Source organism: Protopterus annectens, chromosome 1.part1 (assembly GCF_019279795.1).
Source record: "Protopterus annectens isolate FY-2018-M chromosome 1.part1, PAN1.0, whole genome shotgun sequence".
Taxonomy (NCBI): Eukaryota; Metazoa; Chordata; order Ceratodontiformes; family Protopteridae; genus Protopterus; species Protopterus annectens.
The window spans coordinates 1,318,474,761-1,318,497,831 of record NC_056726.1 but is presented as its reverse complement, the minus strand read 5'-3'; the positions used below and the strand labels follow the sequence as shown (position 1 = coordinate 1,318,497,831).

Here is a 23,071-nt window from a genome sequence, read left to right as displayed (position 1 = left end):
TTGTACATTCACCATAAGTATCAATGATACTAAGCAGCAGTCTACTATAAGTTTTTGTAAAGCAAGTATGGGCTGCATAGGGATCTATATTATATCCTCGAAAGCTGTAAACAGCAAATACTATTTACAGTGATAATGCCGTGCATCGAATTTGCTATTGTGGGGGGCTGTGCCCCCACACCCCCCGCTAATTATATACACCAACTCAGAGATCGCATTACAGTGAGGAAAGGGCAAATTTTCCAATCTTCACTGTAGTGCGATCTCACTATTGACAGTTTGCTGCACTGCATTTTTGCTGTAAATAGCGTTCGCTGTTTACAGCTTTCGAGGATATGATACAGACCCCTGCATGGAACACATCGAGTAGCTATGAGCTACATTTATGCTGTATGGAAGCAAAGGGCTACTACCAGCAACAAGGGGAACAAAAGGTGCACACAGTGATGCTTACTGCATGACAAACTATTGGATAGTACTATTTATATTACAACAGTAATTGGGGGGAAATGGGTGGTATTGGGAAAGTTAAGACTATAAATGCCTACATCTGTACAGTGACATTTTTTCACCTTTATTTTGACAAGCAGCTTACGGGACAAAAATGCTGGTAAGGGAGAGAGGTCTACATTTACATACTAGGTGGTCAAAACATTAGGACTGACAGAAAAGTTTAAGCAGCTAAGAATAAACATGCCACATCCACCAAACCAACAATGCTACCCACTTTTAAGAAAATCAGTAAATCTATGCAGTGTCCTAAAAGAAAATATACATTTCAAACTATAAGAAAAGTAAAACATAACATAGTTAACTGCACAATTATTAGGCACAAGTTCTACAACTAAAAGACATTTTACGCTATAACCTTCTGAAGTGGAAATGCACTTGTCCTCTTTCAGGGTTTCCCTATGTTCTGTCAAATCACTGAAATAATGTCATTCTTTATTAATTTCTAAATTTTGTGAAGTGTAACTTAGAAATCCATAAAAACTTAAAATTATTTATTTTATTATTTTTTTTACAGAAAGTCAAGCATACTTGTACCTCCAAGTGGGGGATTTTGCTCTTGCATCTCCTACCTTGATATACCAACTCCATGGTCGCACTACAGTGGAGAAAAATGTTATGTACTTACCGAATATTAGATTTTTATGCTCTCTGTCCAGACAATGGAAGAGCAGTAGTGGTGTCTTTGGCACCCCTCTAGGGAAAGCAACAAACTCCAAGTTTCCACACACTAGTCCATTTACCACGAGAGCTGATCTTGGGGACCTAGTACAGTATTGCAGATGACACCAATCATCTGTATTCCAAAACAGATCAACAAACTACATTAACTTAACCATAGGTCCTTCTCTATAGAAACCTGGCTGACATTTGCTATTCCTAAACTAATCCTATTTACTTATGAATAGCTTTCAATCAACAAAACCTCCTTCTCAGTTACCTTATCTAACCAAACAAAAAACTAGTCACATATACTAAATAACTAGGCTTGTACATCATTGTATAGGAGACCTTAAAATCTGACACATCCAAAATACAATGAAAAAATTACACCAAAAACTACACACACACTACAGAGCCGAAAACCTCATTTTGCACCTCTCTTCTTCTCTTGCCTGCTCTAATGTATTCTGTGCCCATCCTTAACAACATTCAAGTAACTCTGCTAAACAAATCTGAGCAAAGCTACTACAAGACAGCACAATTTTCCACCAACCTTCCATATGGAATCCATCATGGCACGGTCCTAAGGGTGTTACAGTGGCTGCAATTCCCACATTATCTAACCTACGCATAACTTCCTCAAATACATAACATTGTGTATAAACTGTCCATCTGTCTCCAACTTCATATAAATACTTAACCCTTCCAGGCCGTAAAATCATTTACAACTCAACTAAAGTTATACCTGCTTAGTTACCAGCTTTGTACATGAGATGTTCACAAATAATCTCCAAGTTCGCAGATGATTGCAAACTAGGAGCTATAATTGACTCCCCGGCTGACACAAACATCCTCCAAAAGGGTCTCACTGAGACAGATACCTGGTGTGAAAACCATGGCCTCAAGCTAAATGCCAAAAAGTGCATAGTCATCTCCTTTGGAAAAAACAAAGTACCCACAAACTACCACATAGGTGGTAGCCCCCTAAATACGGAAGACTTAATAAGGGATCAGGGAACCCAAGTAGTTAGTAGCCTCTTCCTTGATAATCATATTGCCAAAGTGGTTAGAAAATCCTTCTATGTGGCCCACCTAATCACAAAAGGGTTTTCATTCAGATCGAAAGATGTCATTGGGCCCCTCTACACATCACTCATCAGACCCATCATAGAGTACAATGCCCCATTTGGGATGTACCTTACAAGACATCTGCAACAACTGGAAAGACCACAGAAGTACCTCACCAAGAGGATCACTGGCCTCAAGCAGATGCCCTATGCAGCTTTAATGAAGAAACTCCAGCTGTACTCGGTTGCACACCGCCTACTCAGAAGTGATCTCTGCCGGATGTACAAGGCCATGTCCAACCCAGAATTGATGGACATGCTCCACCTAAAGAAAACCATATCCCCTCAAGCCACATGCTCCAGGGATCTAAACATCACAACAACAATACATAGAACGTGCTGGAGGGATAGATTCCTGTCCCAGAGACTTCCCATGCTCTGGAACAAGATTCCAATCTACATTAGCCAGAGCTCCTCGCTAACCCTCTTCAAGAGAAACCTTGACGAGTAGATGGGAAACAGAAAGTTCGAGTAGATGGGAAACAGAAAGTTTACCCCAGGAATCACTTCAATGGCTCTGCTGGACAGAGGTACAGGGAAATAATCTAAGGGGGCAGCGAAAGCCAACACATTCCGGCTAGGCTTATAAATGCCTTCAGGCAGATAGCCTAGTACCTACCTATGAACCTATCTCTCCTTTTCCAAACCCTTACTAACTCTCACCACTCTTAACTGGACATAATACAACTACTACTTCACATGTCTATCTATCTCCAATCCCTCTCCACTATCCTCTCCATCTCCCATAGACACTTGTTTTACATGCACTACCTCAAAACTCCTCCATAATTTGCAACCATTTTCACCTTATAACTCAGTCCTTCACTATCGCCTACTTAATCCTTAATTACAATGGATTCCTTTGAAAATAACTAGACTCTCATGTTCGATATTAACTAATATTTTACTGCAGTATTGTTTTAACTATATCATTACTTGTCTACGTATGTACATTTATTATGTAAATCTTGTATATCTGCCTTATACTAATTTTGTAAAATGAAGTACTTCTCCCTGGGAATCAGCTGAAAATGGGACTTGTGCCCTGTCGTACTTTCTCAGTAAACAAAAAACAAAGTAAATTAAAATAAAATAAACTCAATCTCCTCCTTACTCATAACTCATTTGCTCCTGCTGACTTCTCCAGATTGATAAAGCTGGTAAAACAAAAAAAAAAAATACGTGATGGTCTACTTGCAGATCCCTCAAATGTAATAAGTTGGTAAGAGAAGCGCAGGTTGTTCCAGTGTCTTGACAGAAACCAGACCACAGAGAAGTAAAATGTTCCTACAAGTACATTACATGCATATTTTCAGGTCATGTCTGGACACTGCAATAGCAGGACGGAGTCTCCAGCTAACAAGGGTGGACTTACAGCAAACTTCTAAGAATAGTCACTCCAGAGGGTGCTGCTGTTCTAGAAATAGAACAGATTGTAATGTTTAGCAAAGGTATGCAGAGAAGAACTGGGAGCCACTGCTATCTCATCAAATGGAAGTTTACACAGGAAATTCATAGACACAGCTTGAACACTGGTGAGCCTTTTATGGGACAGAAAGTTGCCTGCTTGCTGATGTGTAACAGAATGAAATACAATCAGAAATCCATTTTGCCAATGTAACCTTGGTATCTTTTGAGCAAGTCTAGGGTGCCTAAAAACTGACAAAAAGTGTTCATCCTTCTGGAAAACCTTTGTGCTATACATATAAAAGTTAAGTTGCAATGCGATAAGTAATTTCCTTGATTAGTGCACAGCGGAAACACTGATTTTGGATGGTTTGTCGTAAGATGTACCTGATCTCGATGAAGAATAATGCACGGGTACTGAGAAGACAGGGCCTGAAGTTCAAACTCTTCTTGCTGAGGTAAGATCTATAACATGACTGTTTCCATGACAAGAACTTAAAATCAGCGGTGCCAGTTGGTTCAAAGGGAGGTTTAAGTTACACTAAAGAACAAAGTTAAGGTTCTAAGCTGCAGCTGGTCTGACTACTAGAGACCTGGAATTAAAAATCCCATTGATGGAGTCCTTTCAGGAATGGTATGCAGCCAGACAATGAGTGGGAAAACCCTTGTGGAGGCAGGAAATATTTTCCAAGTAAACTTCAATTGAGAAGTAATTGGCTCCTTTGTTTCTGTCAGAAGTCCACTACTAGAATTTCTTCTATCTACCCTTACAAATACTTTTAGTTGAGGTTTTCTAGGAGGCTGTAATTAGCTGAACAAATTTATGGAGAGAACTGAAAATTCCTGGCCATTATTGGACCTAGAAAAAAGCAGATAACTGGAGGACTGAATATCTGGATAAGGCCATCTGGATAGGTGACTTGTCAGAGCTCAGTTCTGTGGGAGAAGAATGGATTTCTTCTTCAAATGAGGCCGCAGCAACAGGAACCAAGTCTGGTGGGACAGAAGGATGCAATGAGTTGAGCCTTGCAAGATTTGACTTTCTGCAACAGTCTTGGTAACAGTGGAAGAGGGGGGTAGGTGTGGAGGAGACCCAGAGGCCAATCGAGGGAGAATTTATCTGGGTTTCTGTCCACCTTGGGGAGTAAGCTGTAAGTTATGAGTACATTTGGTATTGAATGGCAAAGCAAGACGACTGCAGCAAGGTCTTCTACACTTGTTGAATATACCACTTGCTATTCTACTGTTAAAGAGAAGATTCATGGGACAGCAGAATCTATCTGCTCAATTTGACTGCAATCAATTTGGTAGACTCTTGCATGTGCATTGCTATCAGAAAACGTTGCAAGGATCGTGCCCATTTCCAAAATCTTATTGTTTCTCTGCACAAAGGGCAAGATCAAGTTTTCTCCTTGCTTCTTCAAATACTACCAAACTGCCATACTGATTGTACGGCAACTATATATGCTTGCAATGCTAGGAGGACTGCTGTCACCTCGAGTATGTTTATGTCCATGAACCTTGGACTGTCTAGTCCGACAACTGTTCCCCACCTGAGGCAGATGCATCTGTGGTAACAATGGCAAGTGGTACTGGTTTAAAGGGAGATCCAGTTGAGAGTTTGCATGTTTTCATCCACCAAGTGATTCTGTGACTATATGGGAATTTGATCCTGTGGTGCACTATCTGACAGGACTGTTCCTATTGCATACAAAAGGTCCACTGTAAAATCCTCATGTTGAGTCTGACTCCAGAGACCATCTGTATTGATGTAGCCATGAGACCCAGACCTATGAGGACATGAGCTCCTGGAGGCTAACCTTGCTGGAATACACAATGAGATCTTGGAAAATGAGGAAATTATTTCATGTGACAGAACTGCCAGCTGTCTCTGGGTGTCCAGCCAACATCCTATGAAGGTGAAATCTTTTCAGGCCTCCTGTTCTGACTTGTCTAGGGTTACTATTAGACCCACAGACAGATAGAATTGCAGCAACTGTCTTGCTAGTACAAGCTGATCCAGAAATGGAGCTGCCAGAAAGGAATAATCTATGTATGTAAAGATTTGTACTCTTAGAAGTTGCAAGTGTGCTACAATTGGAGCCATACATTTTGTGAATACCTAGGGGGCAATGGTGAGAAGAAAACAGTAAGGCCTGAAATTGAAAGTGACTGGCTCCAACTTCGAAGTGGAGAAATCATCTTGATGTCTTGCACATTTTTATGAGAAGGTAAACATCTTGAAGATTTAGAAAGCATATCCAGTCCTCTGCCTAAAGACATGGCAGTATGGATTCCACCGTGACCATCTAGAAAGACTCCTCCATGAAACACTTGAGCCAGTTTAGGCCAAGAATTAACCTGAGGAACTTGGCCTTTCTGGGCACAAAAGAATCTGGAGTAAAATCTGGATCCTCTCTGACCTGGCAGGACCTTTACGTGCTCTCTTCTCAAGGAGAATCTGTACTTCCTTTAAAGATGCTTCCCTTTGTCTGGGTGGCACAGGTGATGGTTGGGAAGTCTGAATCAAGAATATTTTAGAAAAAAGAATGTAGTAACCTCTGAATACAAATCTTCTTACCAACGTGTCTGTCATGATGGCCATCCTTGCCGAAGCATGCAAGAATAGACAGCCCCCGACTACCTCCAGAGTGGAACAGTTGGGCAAATCTTCAGGGATCATAGGAATTAAATGCTTGAAAGTATACTCTACCTCCATGGCTGTTAATACCACCTCTTCCTCTGGGACAGCACATGGACTGAAATTCTTCTCTACCACAGGAACCTCTGTTCTGCTGCAGTTGATGTTAGTGCTGTTGGAATTTGTGAAGCCATAAGTTCCTCACCCCTTTCTGTTTCTGTTGAAAGGTCCTTTGTCAAAGGGTTCTTTGTGAGGTAGCAAACTTAACTCCCACAGCAGTAAGTGTTTTATCCTCTTGCTGACAAAATAGACAGTCTCCACCTCTCTCACCTATTGCCCAAACAGAGAATTGCTAAAGGAGGTGATGGCCGATTTGAAATGGTCTTTAAAATCCATGAGCCAAAGTCAGGCCTGACCTTACTACCCTAGCTGCATCAGTCACATTATGTTTAAGATGCATGGACAGAGAGAAGAAAGTACTCATAACAGCCATGTGGGTCTCCATCTGGGACTGTAATTCCACAGCTGGCACTTCCTTCAGATACCCTCTGGGTGATATCCCTGAGAAAATGAATCATATGCACTATGTACTTCAGTGCTCTAACAGAGAATGCACTGTACACACAGACTTGCTTCCCTAACTAATCCATCATCCTGGAATCTTTATTGGGGGGATCTTTTGGATGGTCCTCCTTGGTGGCTGCAGCTAGCACTATGGAGTCAACAAGAGGTTCTTTGCTCCAGTAAGGCCCTTCTTGGGGGGGGGGGTACAAAGGACTCTGCTGGGCTTCCTTGGAATTGACACAACTGTGTCAGGCTCTTTCCAAATTCTACTACAGACCACGCCAGCTAGTTTGCTGGAGAAAGGCACTACCCATGCTTTTTGGGAAGATGAGTTAAAGGCCCCTTGTAAGACCTGCTCCTCCTCTGATAAGGTGGGGTCTACTGTCCATAATGCCCTATGCTTCATCACTTCCAAAATTTCACTGAAGGATGTGTTCTTGTGGGAGGATTTTGAGGAAACCTCCCTCTCACCAGATTGTATCCAGAGTGTGGGAATCCACGTGGTTCCTCCTTTACACACTTCCTTGGGGGCTGTGATGGAAGTCCTTGTCCAAGCTTTCTTGGGAACAGCGATCTCCAGATCTCACCAGTCTAGGTCTAGAACTTTTTTGGATGACAGTCAACTCAAGGTTCCAACCTCAGCAGTACGTCAAGGTAGAATCAGTACCGCTGACACAATGGGCATGAAAGAGCTAACAGTAGCTCTTGTCTGCATGGTGGAATCCACCAAAGTTCCTGGTCCCAGGACCATTAGTGTTGGCAAAAACTGGAATCAGTGTAGATATCAGCAAGTCTACCCTGACCACTTGCATAGAGGACTCTGGATCCAAACCCAAAGTGGAGACCTGTAGTCCTGAAGCAAATGCTGAATGCTCCAACATCAAGAATGGCATCAAAGTCATCTCTACCAACACTGGTGTTACCAGTGCTGAAGGCAATTGTGTTTGTGGGTCTACCCACAATGGGAAACCAGACATGACCGTCTGTACAGATCCCACTGCTGCTGGTGCCAAAAACTGGCTCCAGAGGAAGAATGGAGGTAGGTGGAACTTCTCAGGTCGTAGTAGAAATTAACAGGGGTGAGAAGATACCACACCTATCCAGAGCCTTGACAAAAGCCAACATCATATACTCCCAATCAACTTGCATGGGCTCGTGAGGTATTTGTGAGACCAGACCTAAGCAACAGAAGGGGATCTAGATGAAATCAGCTTCAAGAGTTCTCTCTCTCAGAAGAAAAACTGTCAGTGCACTGTCTCAACACTGAGTTCTCAGTAGCATCTGGGGACTCATGTAAATGATGGAAGGAAGGCTTTGTAGGGGTGGCCAGACTGGGAGTTTCTCTACAGAGAGTAGGAAAAGAAACTCTAGCCATCTTAACCAAAGATGGCTGCTCTAGAACAGGGTGGTCCTCAGCCTTCTACTTCTCTTATTTATTATTCTGGGTAGGTGCAGAAGAGGGTTCTGTCAGTGCAGAGTTAGAAGGGAGAATACTCTATATAGTTGTGTACACTTACCATAAATGTAGATGTTCGAGTGTATTCACTGTTGCAGTCATTACATTTGGGTAATCTGCTGGCAGGTGGCCCTCAGTCGGCCGGAATAACAAAGTTTTGAGTCCTGCGTCGGTTGCTGTCTCCTCTTCCATGACGTCAGGTCATCAGGGGTATAAAACATGCAGCCGACACCATTTTAATCAGTTTTTCTTGCCCCAGATGTCAGGTGCCCCCCAAATGGGGAGCAAAAATATATATAAATAAACTGTAAATATATAAATGCACCTTAGAAACATAACATTTACCTTCAACTAAAAGCAAATACACCACAAAGGCTTTTGCATATAGTGAAGGAAAGAAAAGGTATAGAAAGGGGGATGGCGGGTGGGTAAATCCCAAAGCTATGGATGGGAGGATGGAACTAAACAGCATTAGGAGCAGCTATAAGGCCCTGCAGGACTGCAGTGGCAAAGCCTGCCCTGGATTTAGAGAAGAGAGGTAAATGATAATGCTTTGTGAACGTATGAACAGAGCACCAAGTAGCAGCTTCTAGAATGTCTTTAGTGGGACCCCTCTGAGAAAAGCTGCTGAAGTAGAGGCAGCCCCGGTGGAATGGGATCTGATCCCCTCGGGCACAGGTTTACCATGGTGCAAATAGCAGAAACGAATGCAGTGGCTTATCCATTTAGAAATAGTCTGCTTTGATATAGCCTTCCCCTCTGATCCTGCAGCAAATGCTACCAGTAGTTGCTCAGACTTTCTTAGAGATTTTGTCCTGTTTAAGTAGAATCTTAGTTGTCTGTGTACATCCAATAAATGCAGAATCCGCTCCCCCTTGTTCTGCGGATTTGGGAAAAATGCAGGCAGGTGAATGGTCTGGTTAAGAGCCACACTGGATACCACCTTAGGCATAAAAGAAGGATTGGTCCTGAGGGCCACCTTGTCTGGGTAAAATATAATGAAAGGCTCCACTGCCATGAGAGCCTGTAGTTCTGAAACCCTTCTTGCTGAAGTGACTGCCAAAAGAAAAGCTGTCTTCCAAGATAGAAATTTGATATCCGAATTAGCTGCTGGTTCAAAAGGAGGCAGGGTGAGTTTTTCCTGCACAAAATTGAGGTCCCATGCAGGAGTTGTTCTTCTGGGAGGCCTTAAATTTTTGGCCCCTCTGAGATGCTGTTTAAGCAGCGGATGAGAAAAAAGGGGAGGCTCTGTGTTGTAATGAGCCCAGATGGCAGAGGCATGGATTTTTATTGAAGAAAAAGATAGGCCCTTGTCAAGCATCTCAGTTAAGTATTGTAAAATCTGAGGAATATTGGACTTTGCTGTGTCTATTCCTTGTGCTTGGTTTTTCAGGCATAGGGGCCTGAGCACGTGGCTCATGCATCGGTTTTTTAGACATAGAAGCTGTTTTTGACCTTGTGTTTGTTGCTGGCATCAGTTTAATATAAAAATGTTGAGGCCTGAAAACACCCTCAGAAGCTGGTGCCTGCTCAGCGGCTCTGGACCCATCCAAGGGAGAGACATCCGTGGGTTCAATACTTTGCAAATCTTGCGGCATACCGGACTCCGAATGGGTCTCGGTAGAGGCCTGGGACTCGAAAGTAGCGGGTATCAGGGCTGTGAAAGCGCCTCACTGAGTACCGGCAAACTGGCGACTGGCTCAGGAGAAGCTTCGTCGTCGGTTTTGCACCTCGACGGTCTGTCTCTGTCTTTTTCCTTGCGTTTTTTTGTGAACTCCGGTAGTCGGATTGCAAACAGATGACATTTCAGGGTAGTTAAATCTTGAACCAAAATATTTAGAAGCAAAAATATACTGACACTTAATAGTGCGTTGGTTAAATTTAGCACAAAACCGACAGCAAGGCACGTTGTGATCAGGGCCTAGGCAAGGAATACAGTACAAATGAAAATCCTTATGAGGTATTTGCTTCCCACAAGTAATGCAATTATTAACTTTTACTGACATCGGTAAGGAGCAAGACTAAAAGTTTCCCCAACGGGATACGTAGCTTTAGTTTGAAGACTTTGGTTCTGAAACTCGAAAATGAAAATTTCAGGAGTCGGCTGACTGGCACTTGCAAACTGCTTCTGCTTCGGGCACCGCGTGGCAAGAAAGACTGATTAAAATGGCATTGGCTGCATGTTTTATACCCCTGATGACCTGATGTCTTGGAAGAGGAGACAGCAACCGACGCAGGACCAGACCTTATTATTCAGGCCGACTGACGGCAACCTGCCAGCAGATTACCCAAATGTAATGACTGCAACAGTGAAACACAAAGAACATCCATGAGCTTGTTCTTGCACTCTGCAAGAGTCCTGGAACTAAAATACTTACAAATACAGCAATTGTTTATCAGTTAGGCTGCCCCAGACAGATGCAACAATCTGTGTAGGTCTTTTGGGGTAGGGGGATTTTATGCCCACAAGTCTTGCACTTTTTAAAACCTGGCCTGCCTTCCTTATTCATTGCAAACTGACTTAATCAACAAACCATAAATAATCAAGCACCAGAAGACAACGGTATTCTCTTAAAGGGGTTGAACAAAAAACACCAAACAGTCCTATAATTGTCAACAGTACCACCAGGAAAGAGATTCAAAAGCTTTGTTAGTCCAAAGATGGGTCAATAGCTCAAGATATGACTGTGTAGGTCATGTCAGAAAAGTGTTAAAGAAGCCAAAAGTTAAAACTGATACCAGTCCAAGGAAAACTAGAAAAAGTTCAACTTAACAGCACAATAAAGTAGTAAACACACCCCGATCTCTCAAGCTGTGAGAAAACTTTCACTGTCTTAATGGTGACAAAGATCTGGAGAAGGCAGCAGAGGGTTATGGGTAGGGAGGAGTTTGTGTTTCTGAGTTCATTAATGTCATAAGCAGGTGCCAAAGGCACCAGTCATCCTGTTACACTGTCCGGACAGCACCTGACAAATATGAAAAAAAATATATACTGTACCACGTTTTCTTCTCTCTCTCTCTCCATACAAAGAGATGAATGGTTTTGATGAACTGTGACAGAAAAAAATCATATTAAGGCCTCTCAACGGGGAATGCTTTGTTGAAGTTTAGTTAAGCACTCTTCCAGCACCCTTGGCTTTTTCTGGGCACAAGCAACCAAGGAGACAACTGAAAAGTTCAGTCACAACACCTAATACTGATGGGAGATTAGCAGTAGCTCCCATTAAACAGGTTTTTCCACACATATAACGTGAATTTTTTTCCCCACATATACCGTGTTAAAAATTGTAATCACCCATCCCAGTCTTCCAGACTACTTTCAAAGGCTGCCAGGAATGTACACAGCTTGATATGATATAGACAGTATATTTCAAAATTGGGAGATATGCTGAGTTTTGTACCTGTCATGTCATTTGGTATTAATATCACAATATAGGCTTTGAACATCCTATACTAAATTTTAGGTTTAAACCTCAAGTTTATACGGATTGCTGCACTGAGAATGTGATATATTCAGCAATCTGCAATACATGTTTGAGTTTCTATGTAGGAAAAACTAATAAAAAATTGAAGGATAGAGTACTGAGACATCTATAGGATATCAAGAAGGGCAACATTACTGTGGATCATCAAGGATATACATTTTCATTTAGAATCTTACAATGAGCGTCTCACAATCATAGAGGGGGGAATACCGTGAAATATAGAGAAGGCTAAGTTACTTTGGATTCTGAGGTTGCAAGCTGACAGTTACCCAGGTTTAAATGGTCCTGTCCCACTTAAGCCAGCTTTGGAGGGACATAATTTGCTAATTCCTGTTTATTCATTGCTCAGTGTGGAAAGTGTTTTGATTAGATACATTTTTATCATGAAATTAATTAGTTACAAGTATTTAATGTGAATTGCAAATATTGTTTTTAGATCTGATGAAGTGTTTGTTTTGAACCCGAAAGCACTTAACTTTTATTAAACGCTGATGCCTACAGCTGTGATGGTTTTGCTGCTTTTCATTGCATTATTCACTTGTGGCTGTGCAGTTTGGACCTTGAAGGACAGTCTGTCTCTAAGTTTTGGATATTCTTGTTTGTGTGACCAGAAGTCTAACATGGCTGAGGGCAACAATATCAAATTGGATTATACTCCCTTGGGAAATACTCTACAGCAGAGATGGAACACACTTTCATATTCAGGAAAGAATCCACTCTTGGACTTTACCAGTCACGTAGCTGAAGGTAACTTGGAGCCTGCCAATGATGATTTTTTTTTTTACTTTTTGAAGCTACTAAGAGAACTAGAAGACAGCCTGCGTAAGTTTAAGAAATATCAATGGCAATGTCTGCATTTAGAGGCATGCCTGAAGTACAGGCTGATTCCACGGGGCATGCGGGTTTTATGCATGCCCACATATGGGGATTCACACCCCGAACTGCTCAAAAGATGGCAGCAGTTAAATTTAGAACTTGGCTTTAATTACATACATCTTCTAATGGACTATTTTAAACATTTGGAAGACGAGCTACTTGAAACTGTACAAACTCTTTACCGGAAAGTTGAGCAACAATGTATAAGTGATAAGTGTAAGCAACTGAATGATAAAATGCTTAATAACCTAGCTTCCTTTGATTCTAAGTTCCAGGGCATTAAAATACGAAAGTTATTGCGAGATCAGATTTTCAAACGGGTCATATTTTTGCTTGGCCTACAGATGGTGAACGAGTGAATGAAGCAATAATATCCACAGATAACAGATCGAGTGAAGTAAGTGGGGCTATTCAACATGCTGAAACTTCACCGCTATTGAATGGTGATGAACATTCTAACATTACTGTTTCAGTGACTTCTGAAAGTAATTTGATTGAGAACTCTTCCGTATGCCCTAACAATGACTCTGTTAGAACAAACCCTCATTGTAAGTTTTTTGGGGAGACCTAAGATAACTATGGTGACTGATTTGTTTTTTTCCCCAATTACCAGCCATGACAAAAACGAGGCAGGGCTTGAGATCCACCAGCAGGGGACGTCACAAATAGAAACACTCGGTGGAGCGGATACAGGAAGTCGGAAAAGAGACTTAGTTTATAATTTGTCTATGTATTAAAATGTGAAGAATGCTCATTTTTGAACAGGGGACTAACTTTTATTCCTGCTATATCCTCTAAAGTAAGTGAGGTCCTTTTGGACCTAAGGTTATTTGTTCGTAATGTTGCACTAAGTTTAATGTTTGGTAATAGCTGCAGTTCTGTTGAGACAGAGGTTAAGAAACCCAGCATTTTTTTACCTATGCTACCACCGCATGTTAATACCTTTGTTAAAGCATGTGAAGATGAAATATGCTTGTTTTTGTATTCTTCACATCGAAAAGGCTTTTATAATTTGAATAGGGCAGAGCAACAAGTTTTATTAGAGCTAAAGAACAATCAGGAGATTTGCTTTATGCCTGCTGATAATGGAGGGTCGGTTGTAGTCATGAATTCAAGTGACTACCATCAATGAATGATGTTGAGTGAAGAGGCCACCTAAAGTAAAATAAATAGGCTGAAAGTGCGTGATATTATTAAGTATGTACACAATGTTTTGTATGAGCTTTTGATGAACAGATCCATTGATGGTTCTATATATGATGCCCTTTAACAATGAACATCCTAATATTCTGACTATTAAGGGATTACCAAAATTACATAAAGACGTTAATAACCCCACCCCTACGGCCTATTGTTGCAGGAGAGGGATGGGTAACACAACTACGTTCCATACTTATAGAGAAGAGGTTGAAAACAGTTATGCATTTGTTTCCTCATATTTTGAAAGATACTAAGCAACTTTTGAATGATTTATATGAGTTTTTGCATGATAAGGGAAATGCCAAGGATTTGTTATTGGTAACTCTGGATATAAAAAATTTGTTCACATCAATACCTAATGATTTTGGCATTGAAGCCATTAGACATGTGTTGGCCCATAAGAGTGATATTCAAATAATGACTGTGAATACTACCCGTCTTTTATTAGATCTCGTCTTAAGAAATAATGTATTTATGTATAATGACAAGATTTATCTATAGCGTTGGGGAGTTGCCATGGGAACCCGATGTGTAAACTCCTACGCTAATTTGGTTTTAAGTAGATGGCAAGATGAGAGAGTGTTCTCCACACGAATTTACAGAATATTTGGCATTTTACTGTCATTTTATAGACAACGTGTTTATCTTATGGAGAGGCTCATGATGTGAGATTGAAATGTTTGTAACCTATTTAAATGATACTACAGACTTCCTAAAATTTATTATATGTTCAAGTGTTGAGATAGATTTTCTTGATGTACACATTGAAGTTGATGGTATGGGCATTTTAAATACTTCTTCATATAGTAAAGAATGTTGGAGAAACAAACAATTTAACAGGAGACAGTATGCATCCTAGGCATGTCTACCCAAATATAGTAAAGGGACAATATGCAAGGGCTTCCAGATTATGTAAACTTGAAACAGGTTTTAGGAATACAATAGATAATATGACTAGTAACTTTATAGACAGAGGTTATGATAAGAATATGCTGGAACAAATAAGAAGTTGATATATGATGGGAGACAGAATGATGTATATAAACCATTTTTTTCACAGAGATTGAATATGAATAATCATACAATATGAGGAAATAATACAAACAATAAGATCAGATTTGGGATAAAATATACAAATATGTATCCTATTTGTAACCTTCTTCAATATTATATGTAAAAACTGGAAATATTTAGTTGCAGATGAGAAAACATTGGCTTGTGTAGGTGAATTTCCTAAGTGTTTCTATAGGAATGCACCAAATTGAGGGTACATAAAGATATTAATATTATGATATCAGTGAGGTTAAGTACATATTTCTGTACACCATGTCATATCTGTGCTTATATTTCCAGACAACAAATTTTTAAACAACCTAGATTAAACTTTAGGTTTAAACCTCAGGTTTATACAGATTGCTGCACTGAGAATATGTTTTATTTAGCAACATGTAATAAATGTTCGAGCTTCTTTGCAGGAAAAACAAACAATTGAAGGATAGAGTATTGAGACATTTATACATCAAGAAGGGCAATATTAGAAATGCATTAGCTAAACATATTGTGGAACATCAAGGACATAATTTTTCATTTAGAATCTTATGTGTGTCTCCCAGTTGTAGTCTTCCAGCACCCTTGGCATTTTCTGGGCACAAGCAACCAAGGAGACAATTGAAATGTTCAGTCATAACACCCAATACTGATGGGAGATTACCAGTAGATCCCAATTAAACCAATTTTTCCCCACATATACCATGTGAAATATTTTCCCACATTTACAGTGTGAAAAATTGTAATCACCCATCCTAGTTTCCAGACTACTTTCAAAGGCTGCCAGGAATGTACACTGCTTGATATGGTATCGACAGTATATTTCAAAATTGAGAGATATGCTGAATTTTGTACCGGTCATGTCATTTGGTATTAATATCACAATATAGATTTAGGTCTCAGTTTCTTGTGTTTGAGTTATCACTGGTTTGAGTTAAGTGAAAGAGCTCAGAATTTGGGGTCATTCATAGCTTGGACGTCTAAGCAAGGATCACCCAAATGGAGTCTATATGAGAGTGAGTAGAGAAATGTAAGTATTTATACCACAGATTTTTTTTTCTTTTCTCTTTTTTTTTTTTTTTAGTAAGGACTTATTGAGGTATGCCAAGTACATTTTGATTTTCCTTAAGCAGCTCCTATAAATTACTTCTATGCTCCTTTCTCAAACTAAAAAAATAGAACCCTTCAGGGTACTTTCTAAAGGCAGTGTACAGTAGTTCATTCTCACAAAATTTACATTCGCTCACTACTGACTACTTGTGCTTAAATATCAAGCCTTCACACCTCTATTACTGCCATTGCACCATCACCTTCATTCTGTCACCCTCCACTTCTGCTGTGTTCCTGCTATAATCCCATTCCCTTGATAAACCTCACCATCCATTGTGTTACCCATCAGCATTTCCCTTGTCTTATGAACATAAGGCCTTCTATCCTTGACTTTTGCAGGCCTTCATTTGAGAGTCACAATTACACAATTTACTTCACATCCTTCCCCTACTTGACAGCCACAGTTATTCATTTCATTAGACACCACTCCCTTATTTTGGAGCACATATATAATTGTCTGGTTATTTATTTATTTTTTTTACAATTTCCAACCAGCATGGAAAATTTATTTTTGCGGAGAAAGACTCCCTAGATGTCTACAGGAAACTGCACTTAATGCACACTGGTCTCCAAAATGACTTTCCTTTCCAACAATTACTGCAGTCACATCTACTGCTGTAATAGCACAAATGGGTTTACATACTGAGGCACAAGTCTGGTACTGCTTTTAAGCTGATGCCATCTACTTCACTGCAGAACAAAGGCTCCCAAGTGTGACATCCCCCACCTGCAGCATTTAATCAGAAGTAATTTGTTAAACAAGGAGAAATAGTCCTTCTCAGAGTCTTTTAAGTTAGAACCCTGGCCAAAAGAGCAAGGTTAAATACAGTGCATGTGTGCACTCTGCCCTCATCATGCCCATAAAAGAGTACAATGCTTCCTTCTGCTTGTACCTAACCAGGCACTTACACCAACTAGAGTACCCCCACAGGTTTCTAACAAAATAAATAAATAATAATAATAAATATATATATATATATATATATATATATATATATATATATACATACACATACACACATACATACAGACAGACTAAAGACCCTATCCCTATACTCCATCTCATATTGTTTGACAGATGACTTATGACTCATCTACAAGGCATTCTCCAATCTAGCCCTGATGAAAATGTTACATATTTGCAAGAAAAATTATATGAGGGTTACACATTCCATGGACTTGAACCTTATTTGTGACTACAACAGAAGTTACTGGAGAGAGATTTGTATTTCAAAGGCTACCTCTTCCATGGAATAAACTTTCCATCTTCGTAAAACAAAGCCTGTTCCTCACATTCTCCAAAAAGAAATTGGATAACTGGATGGGGACCCATAAATTCACTCCTGCGATACTGCCCTTGTACCTTATGGACAGCAGATGCGGTCTGTAAAATGACTCAGGGCTCCAACACCCAAAGACACATCACCCTGATATTACCTCATCTCATATCTGGGGAATTAAGATATAATACTGTCATACCTGGGTATTATTGACTAGGCTGATAAAGGTTCTTGTGCTATAAGCCTAGTAATCACCAATGAACCTATGCACAACTTATTTATCAAGTAAGAGCTTCATCACTGTACATTGTGCATACGTGTATGTATGTGTGTGTCTGTCACAACGACTTTTTTGAGAGTTTTGCATTCAATGCACTCAAAATGATGGGGTCAACATTTTCATTAACTGCTACTGTGATATTAACAGCTTTGGCTCAGTTTCAGTCAACTTGGACTTCCAGTGAGGGAGTAATGTGGTGAGCAACGGGATATGGACCACCAAAAAGGGAGCCCTGAATGAAATCAAGAAGCCATCCAATGAAAAAAAACTTGCAAGAAATCTGAACATGATGTGCCCGTGACTATAAGAATTCAAGTAGACACTGGGAAGAATAGAAAATTCAGTTAAACTAGCTACAGACTATGCCACTAATAACCCAAAACTGCAAGAAAGTCAGAATAAGATGGCAAAATCACAGGAATATACCAAATGAGACAGGTAGCATAAAGAGTGAAAAGATACATGATGAAATCTGTAAGATTAGTGGCACCCTGATGGACTCTATTGCATCAATTCAGACCATCCAAGGAATGGAGGCAATGCTCTTGAAACACTCGGAGTTAACTGACATGCAAATTAAAGCAGGAGAGATGAAACAAAGAATAATGGAACTTGAAGTGAAAATGGAAGATATAGGCCAAAAATGGAAAAGACAGAAGACACATCAAGGCAGAATCTGAGATTTTCTACATTCCCTGAGTAGATAGAAAGGAATGACTGCAAGCAGATTATGAGGAATGGTCAGAGTACACAGAACGGGAAACCAGAGACATATAAGGGGCACACAAGGTAAACGTGCTAAACCAGGAAACCAATGTCCATAACATTGGTTAAATTGCTACCTTACCAACAGAAATAAGATATTTTATCTATACTCTAGGACAAAGGGGTAACTTTAAAGATAGGGGACATCAGACTCAATATAAACAATGATTTTTCAGTGCAGATGAGGCAGAGAAGAAACATTTATTTTGGTAATTAAGAAATATAAATTAATGAAGCTGGAGTTTAAAGTTAAGTATCCAACCAAATTTAGGGTGTTTTCTCAATTCTAAAAACTTATTTAGACCCTCAACAGGCTATAGGAGGCTTAAAGAAGCTAGAAGAGGTTGCAAATTATGGAAGGAAGGACAAAGCTGATAAATGACTACCGAAATAAGGAAAACCTGCACTGGGTATCCCTGCAGCCATTATCCCCCAAAAGCATTTCAGTGTTTCGGCGAAAAATGATCCAGAAGGCCAAGGAGATGAGAAACACTTTATGAGGATACAAGATATGCTCAGGAGGAAGGTGCTGAATCCACTGCACACTGAGTTCCCCAAAGGACTGGAGCACTGAAAAACTGGACTGCAACCATTTACACTGATAATTTTACAATTTTTCACATTATATGTCTTGGTGCACAACAGCAAAACTACAACTTATAAAAGGGCATAAAAGTGTACATAAACTGAATCCTAGGATAGACAGCTCAGGGGGAAGGGAAATATGTTGAGTGTGGGATAAAGTCTGATTAGTCAGTAACTCAACTAACTAAGGTACACTCACAACTGCAACATGCTCTCTTTTAGCGGACAGATTTAATCTCAACATAGCCTAGAAGTAGGCAAAGGCATGGGGTGTGTACCAGCAGGGCAGGGGTGTCTTTTGAAAATGTTAGCGAGCAACGGTAGGCTAAATATTGAGTCAGTCCCTCATGTAGCCCCCAATATGGATGTGAGGAAGTTTGGGGTGCAAAGTGAATCTATCTGGATGTCATCCAAGAACATCCTTTATTTACGTGATAGGCATGTTATTGCTTTGGGATGTGTGTGTGCGTGCGTCTGTGGAGGGTGCCAGTGGAAAAAATCTGATCTGAAAGATTAAAAGTTAAAAAGGATACGGTATGACAGAAATTGATACTTAGCAGAAAAGGGAGACAAATTTGTTACTTTGGATTCTCAGCTAAGTATAAAGGCTGAAAAATTATATTGCAGAATGGATGAATATAGCACTTCCCTTGTAGTGCAACCTAAAAAGCTTCTTCTTTTACTGGTAGAGAGCACTTAGCTCATGTACAAAAAGAAGGAGGAAGGGAGTAGATAACTGTAAAGTTTGCTTTATGGTGTTTGTTATGGAAACTGGGGTACTGGTGTTTGTTTACTCAAAATAGAATAAGAAACCAAAAACCTGAAGGATGAGCAAGATGTTAGCTTGCACAGGAACAGTCTGAGGAGGAATATAAACTAAGAGAAAGGATAGAGGGAAAAAGGAAGAATTAAGTACAGACAGGAGGGAAAAAGCAATGTACAGGTAGAGAATGATCATATTAACATGGAGCGTCAACGGTGTAGTGGATAAAACAAAGAATGCATGTGAGCTGTACTATATTAGGAAGGCTATTGCCTAGATAAGAATGCTGCAACCAATGCAGTTAAATAGGACGGGACATAAGAGGATTAAAAAAGTTGTACAGAGGGACTTTTTGCAGGTATTGATGGTGAAAGAAAAGTGAAGTGTGTTACTTTTGGTAAAAACAAAATGAAACAAAAAAAAGGAAACAGGCATCAGACAACCAAATAGAGGATCGACAAGTCTGGGAAGTATAGTGTGGTAAAAGGATACTGGAAGGGGGCAGAATTATGCTGGCTGTGGTATATATGTGGCCAAGAAATGAGGGAACTGACATAAAACAAATTATGGGAGAAATTCTTAGCTTTCAACTAGGGATTCTTAATAATAACAAGAGACTGGAATACCACAGACAGTAAGGAGGGTGCCTCTCAAGTGGACCTAAAAAGTGCTGAATTCATATATAAGGCAGACATCTTGAGAAGGATATGCTGTAGTTTTGGCTAGAGGGTGTAGAGAACACTAAAAAAAAGATAAAATGTATGTACTATTCAGAAAATACAACAGCTTGCTGGAACTTGAGTGATGCTGCATTTCAAAGGAACATAGCAGTATGGTGGAAACAACTCAGAAAAATTCCATATTAGTGTCAGACCATGCAACACTGCAGATGCAAACAAAAGTGTAGGTACAGTGAAAAACACTGGCACTTACCCATTTGCCTTATGAGAGGAAAGGTGTTCAGTAATTGGCCTCTGTATAGGGAAAGCACTACAAGGCTTGGGTAAAAAAAAAGATTTCAGCAAGGCACTGGGATGGATGCAAACTAAGAAGAACTTAAGAGTATAATGCTAGGGAGATAAGTAGTAAGAGTAGCAAAATATTTAACAGGGTTAAGAAATCTTAAGGAGCTATAACCAAGGTAAAGAGAGGAGTAAAACTTTAGAGCTGAGCTAACAAGTTAAAGCAACTAAACACTCTAGTAGAATGCTTATATAATATGTCTAAGGGAGGGTTAAGGTATTAATGCAGACATTTTTTGATAATGCAAAAGCAATGAAGCTCCTGCTGTAAAGATTAATGGAAAATAACACAGAAAAAAATGACAGTAAAGATTACAAATTCAGTAAATAATAAAATAAGGACAAAGCCAGGAAAATAATGCAGATGCTGACAGAGAATTACAGAAAGCTCTACCTAAAGGACAAGCTATCAGATGCAAAAGGACAAGAGAACAGTATCTGATCTGGCTACAACTCCACAAGTTGCTAGATGGTGAAACAGAGTTTAATGGGAAAAATAGGGAAACAAAAGATTAAGAATGCGATAGGAAGCCACAAAGTACAGTTGTGTACACTTACCATAAATGTAGATGTTCGAGTGTATTCACTGTTGCAGTCATCACATTTGGGTTATCTGCTTGCAGTCGGCCTGATTATCAAAGTCTTGGGTCCTGCATCAGTTGCTGTCTCATCTTCCATGACGTCAGGTAGTCAGGGGTATAAAGCATGCAGCTGACGCCATTATATATATATATATATATATATATATATATATATATATATATATATATATATATATATATATATATATATATATATATATATATATATATATATATACACACACATACACACGGTTATACCTCCAACAAAAAAGCAAATACACCAACAAGCTTTGAAGCATAGTAAAGGAGCTTAGAGGTATAGTCAAAAGAAGTCAGGCGGCTGGAGGGAGGGTAACCACGACTGAAACAGTGAATTCACTCTAACATCTACATTTATGGTAAGTGTACACAACTGTACTATATTCTTTGTGTTTCACTGTTGCAGTCATCACATTTGAGTAGATTCCCAAAGCTAAGTATGGGAGGAAGAATTTAGGTAGCTTTAGGACCAGCTATAAGGCCCTGCAAGACTGCAGTGGCAAAGCCAGCTCTGGATTTAGAGAAAATTGGCAAATGGTAATGCTTGGTGAAAGTATGTACAGAACTCCAGGTAGCAGCTTCTAGGATGTCTCTGGTAGGAACACCTCTGAGAAAGACTGTAGAGTTAGATGCAGCCCTGGTTGAATGGGGTCTAATCCCCTGTGGGATAGGTTTCCCATGGTGCTTATAGCATAAATGGATGCAATTGCCTATCCATTTTGAAATGGTTTGCTTTGAAATAGCCTTCCCCTCTGCCCCTGCAGCAAATGCCACCCGCAGTTGTTCAGATTTCCTTTGAGGTTTAGTCCTGTCCAAATAAAATCTAAGTTGTCTGTGCACATCTAAGGAGTGCAGTATCCGTTCCCCTTTGTTCTGTGGATTAGAAAAGAAGGTTGGCAAATGAATGGATTGATTAAGAGCCACACTGGATATCACCTTGAGCATGATGAAAGGCTCCAATGCCATAAGGGCCTGTAATTCAGATACCCTTCTTGCTGAAGTGATTGATAAAAGGAAAGTTGTTTTCCAAGAAAGGAATTTTAACTCTGCACTTGCAGCTGGCTCAAAAGGAGGCAGAGTGAGTTTTTCCAATACAAAGTTAAGGTCCAGGCTGGAGTTGGCGCTCTTATGGGTGGTCTTAATTTTGGCTCCTCTGAGAAACTGCTTGAGCAGTGGGTGAGACTGATAGATTTTTCCATCTGAAGGACAGAGCATCCACTTTCCAAGCTTGTTTGTGGGGAGTTCCATGTTGTAATGAGCTGAAATGGCTGTGGCGTGAATTTTGATGGAGGAAAAGGAAAGGCCCTTGTGAAGCATCTCAGTTAAGTAATGAAGAATCTGAGGTAAATTGGGCGCTGCTGTGGCCATATCTTGAATTTGGTTCCAGGCACAGAATATTTTCCATTTTTCAGCATATGATTTTCTAGTACTAGGCCTCCTTCCCTCCAAAATGACATCCAACACTTGTTTACTGAGGGATGGTAACTGAGACATTAGGTAATTAGCCAGGCTGCCAGGTTCAGGGTTTGAAGCTGGGGGTGCAGAATCTGGTTCTCCTGCTGTGACAGCAGGGTAGTGGTCTGAGGCAGGTGCCATGGGGCTAGCTGTGACACATTGCACAAGAGGGGGTACCTGCGTTGGCATGGCCAGTCTGGTGCAATCAGCAT

The 23,071-nt window shown here is 40.1% G+C and overlaps 1 protein-coding gene across 1 annotated transcript in view; it reads right to left on the bottom strand.

The window, feature by feature from the left end:
* Positions 1-23,071, bottom strand: part of CTIF (cap binding complex dependent translation initiation factor) — a 2,147,727-nt gene that overhangs the window by 416,307 nt on the left and 1,708,349 nt on the right. The window contains exon 10 of the mRNA XM_044081751.1: positions 4,095-4,124. Coding sequence (XP_043937686.1) covers positions 4,095-4,124 — 30 coding nt within the window. The remainder of the gene's footprint in view (positions 1-4,094; positions 4,125-23,071) is intronic.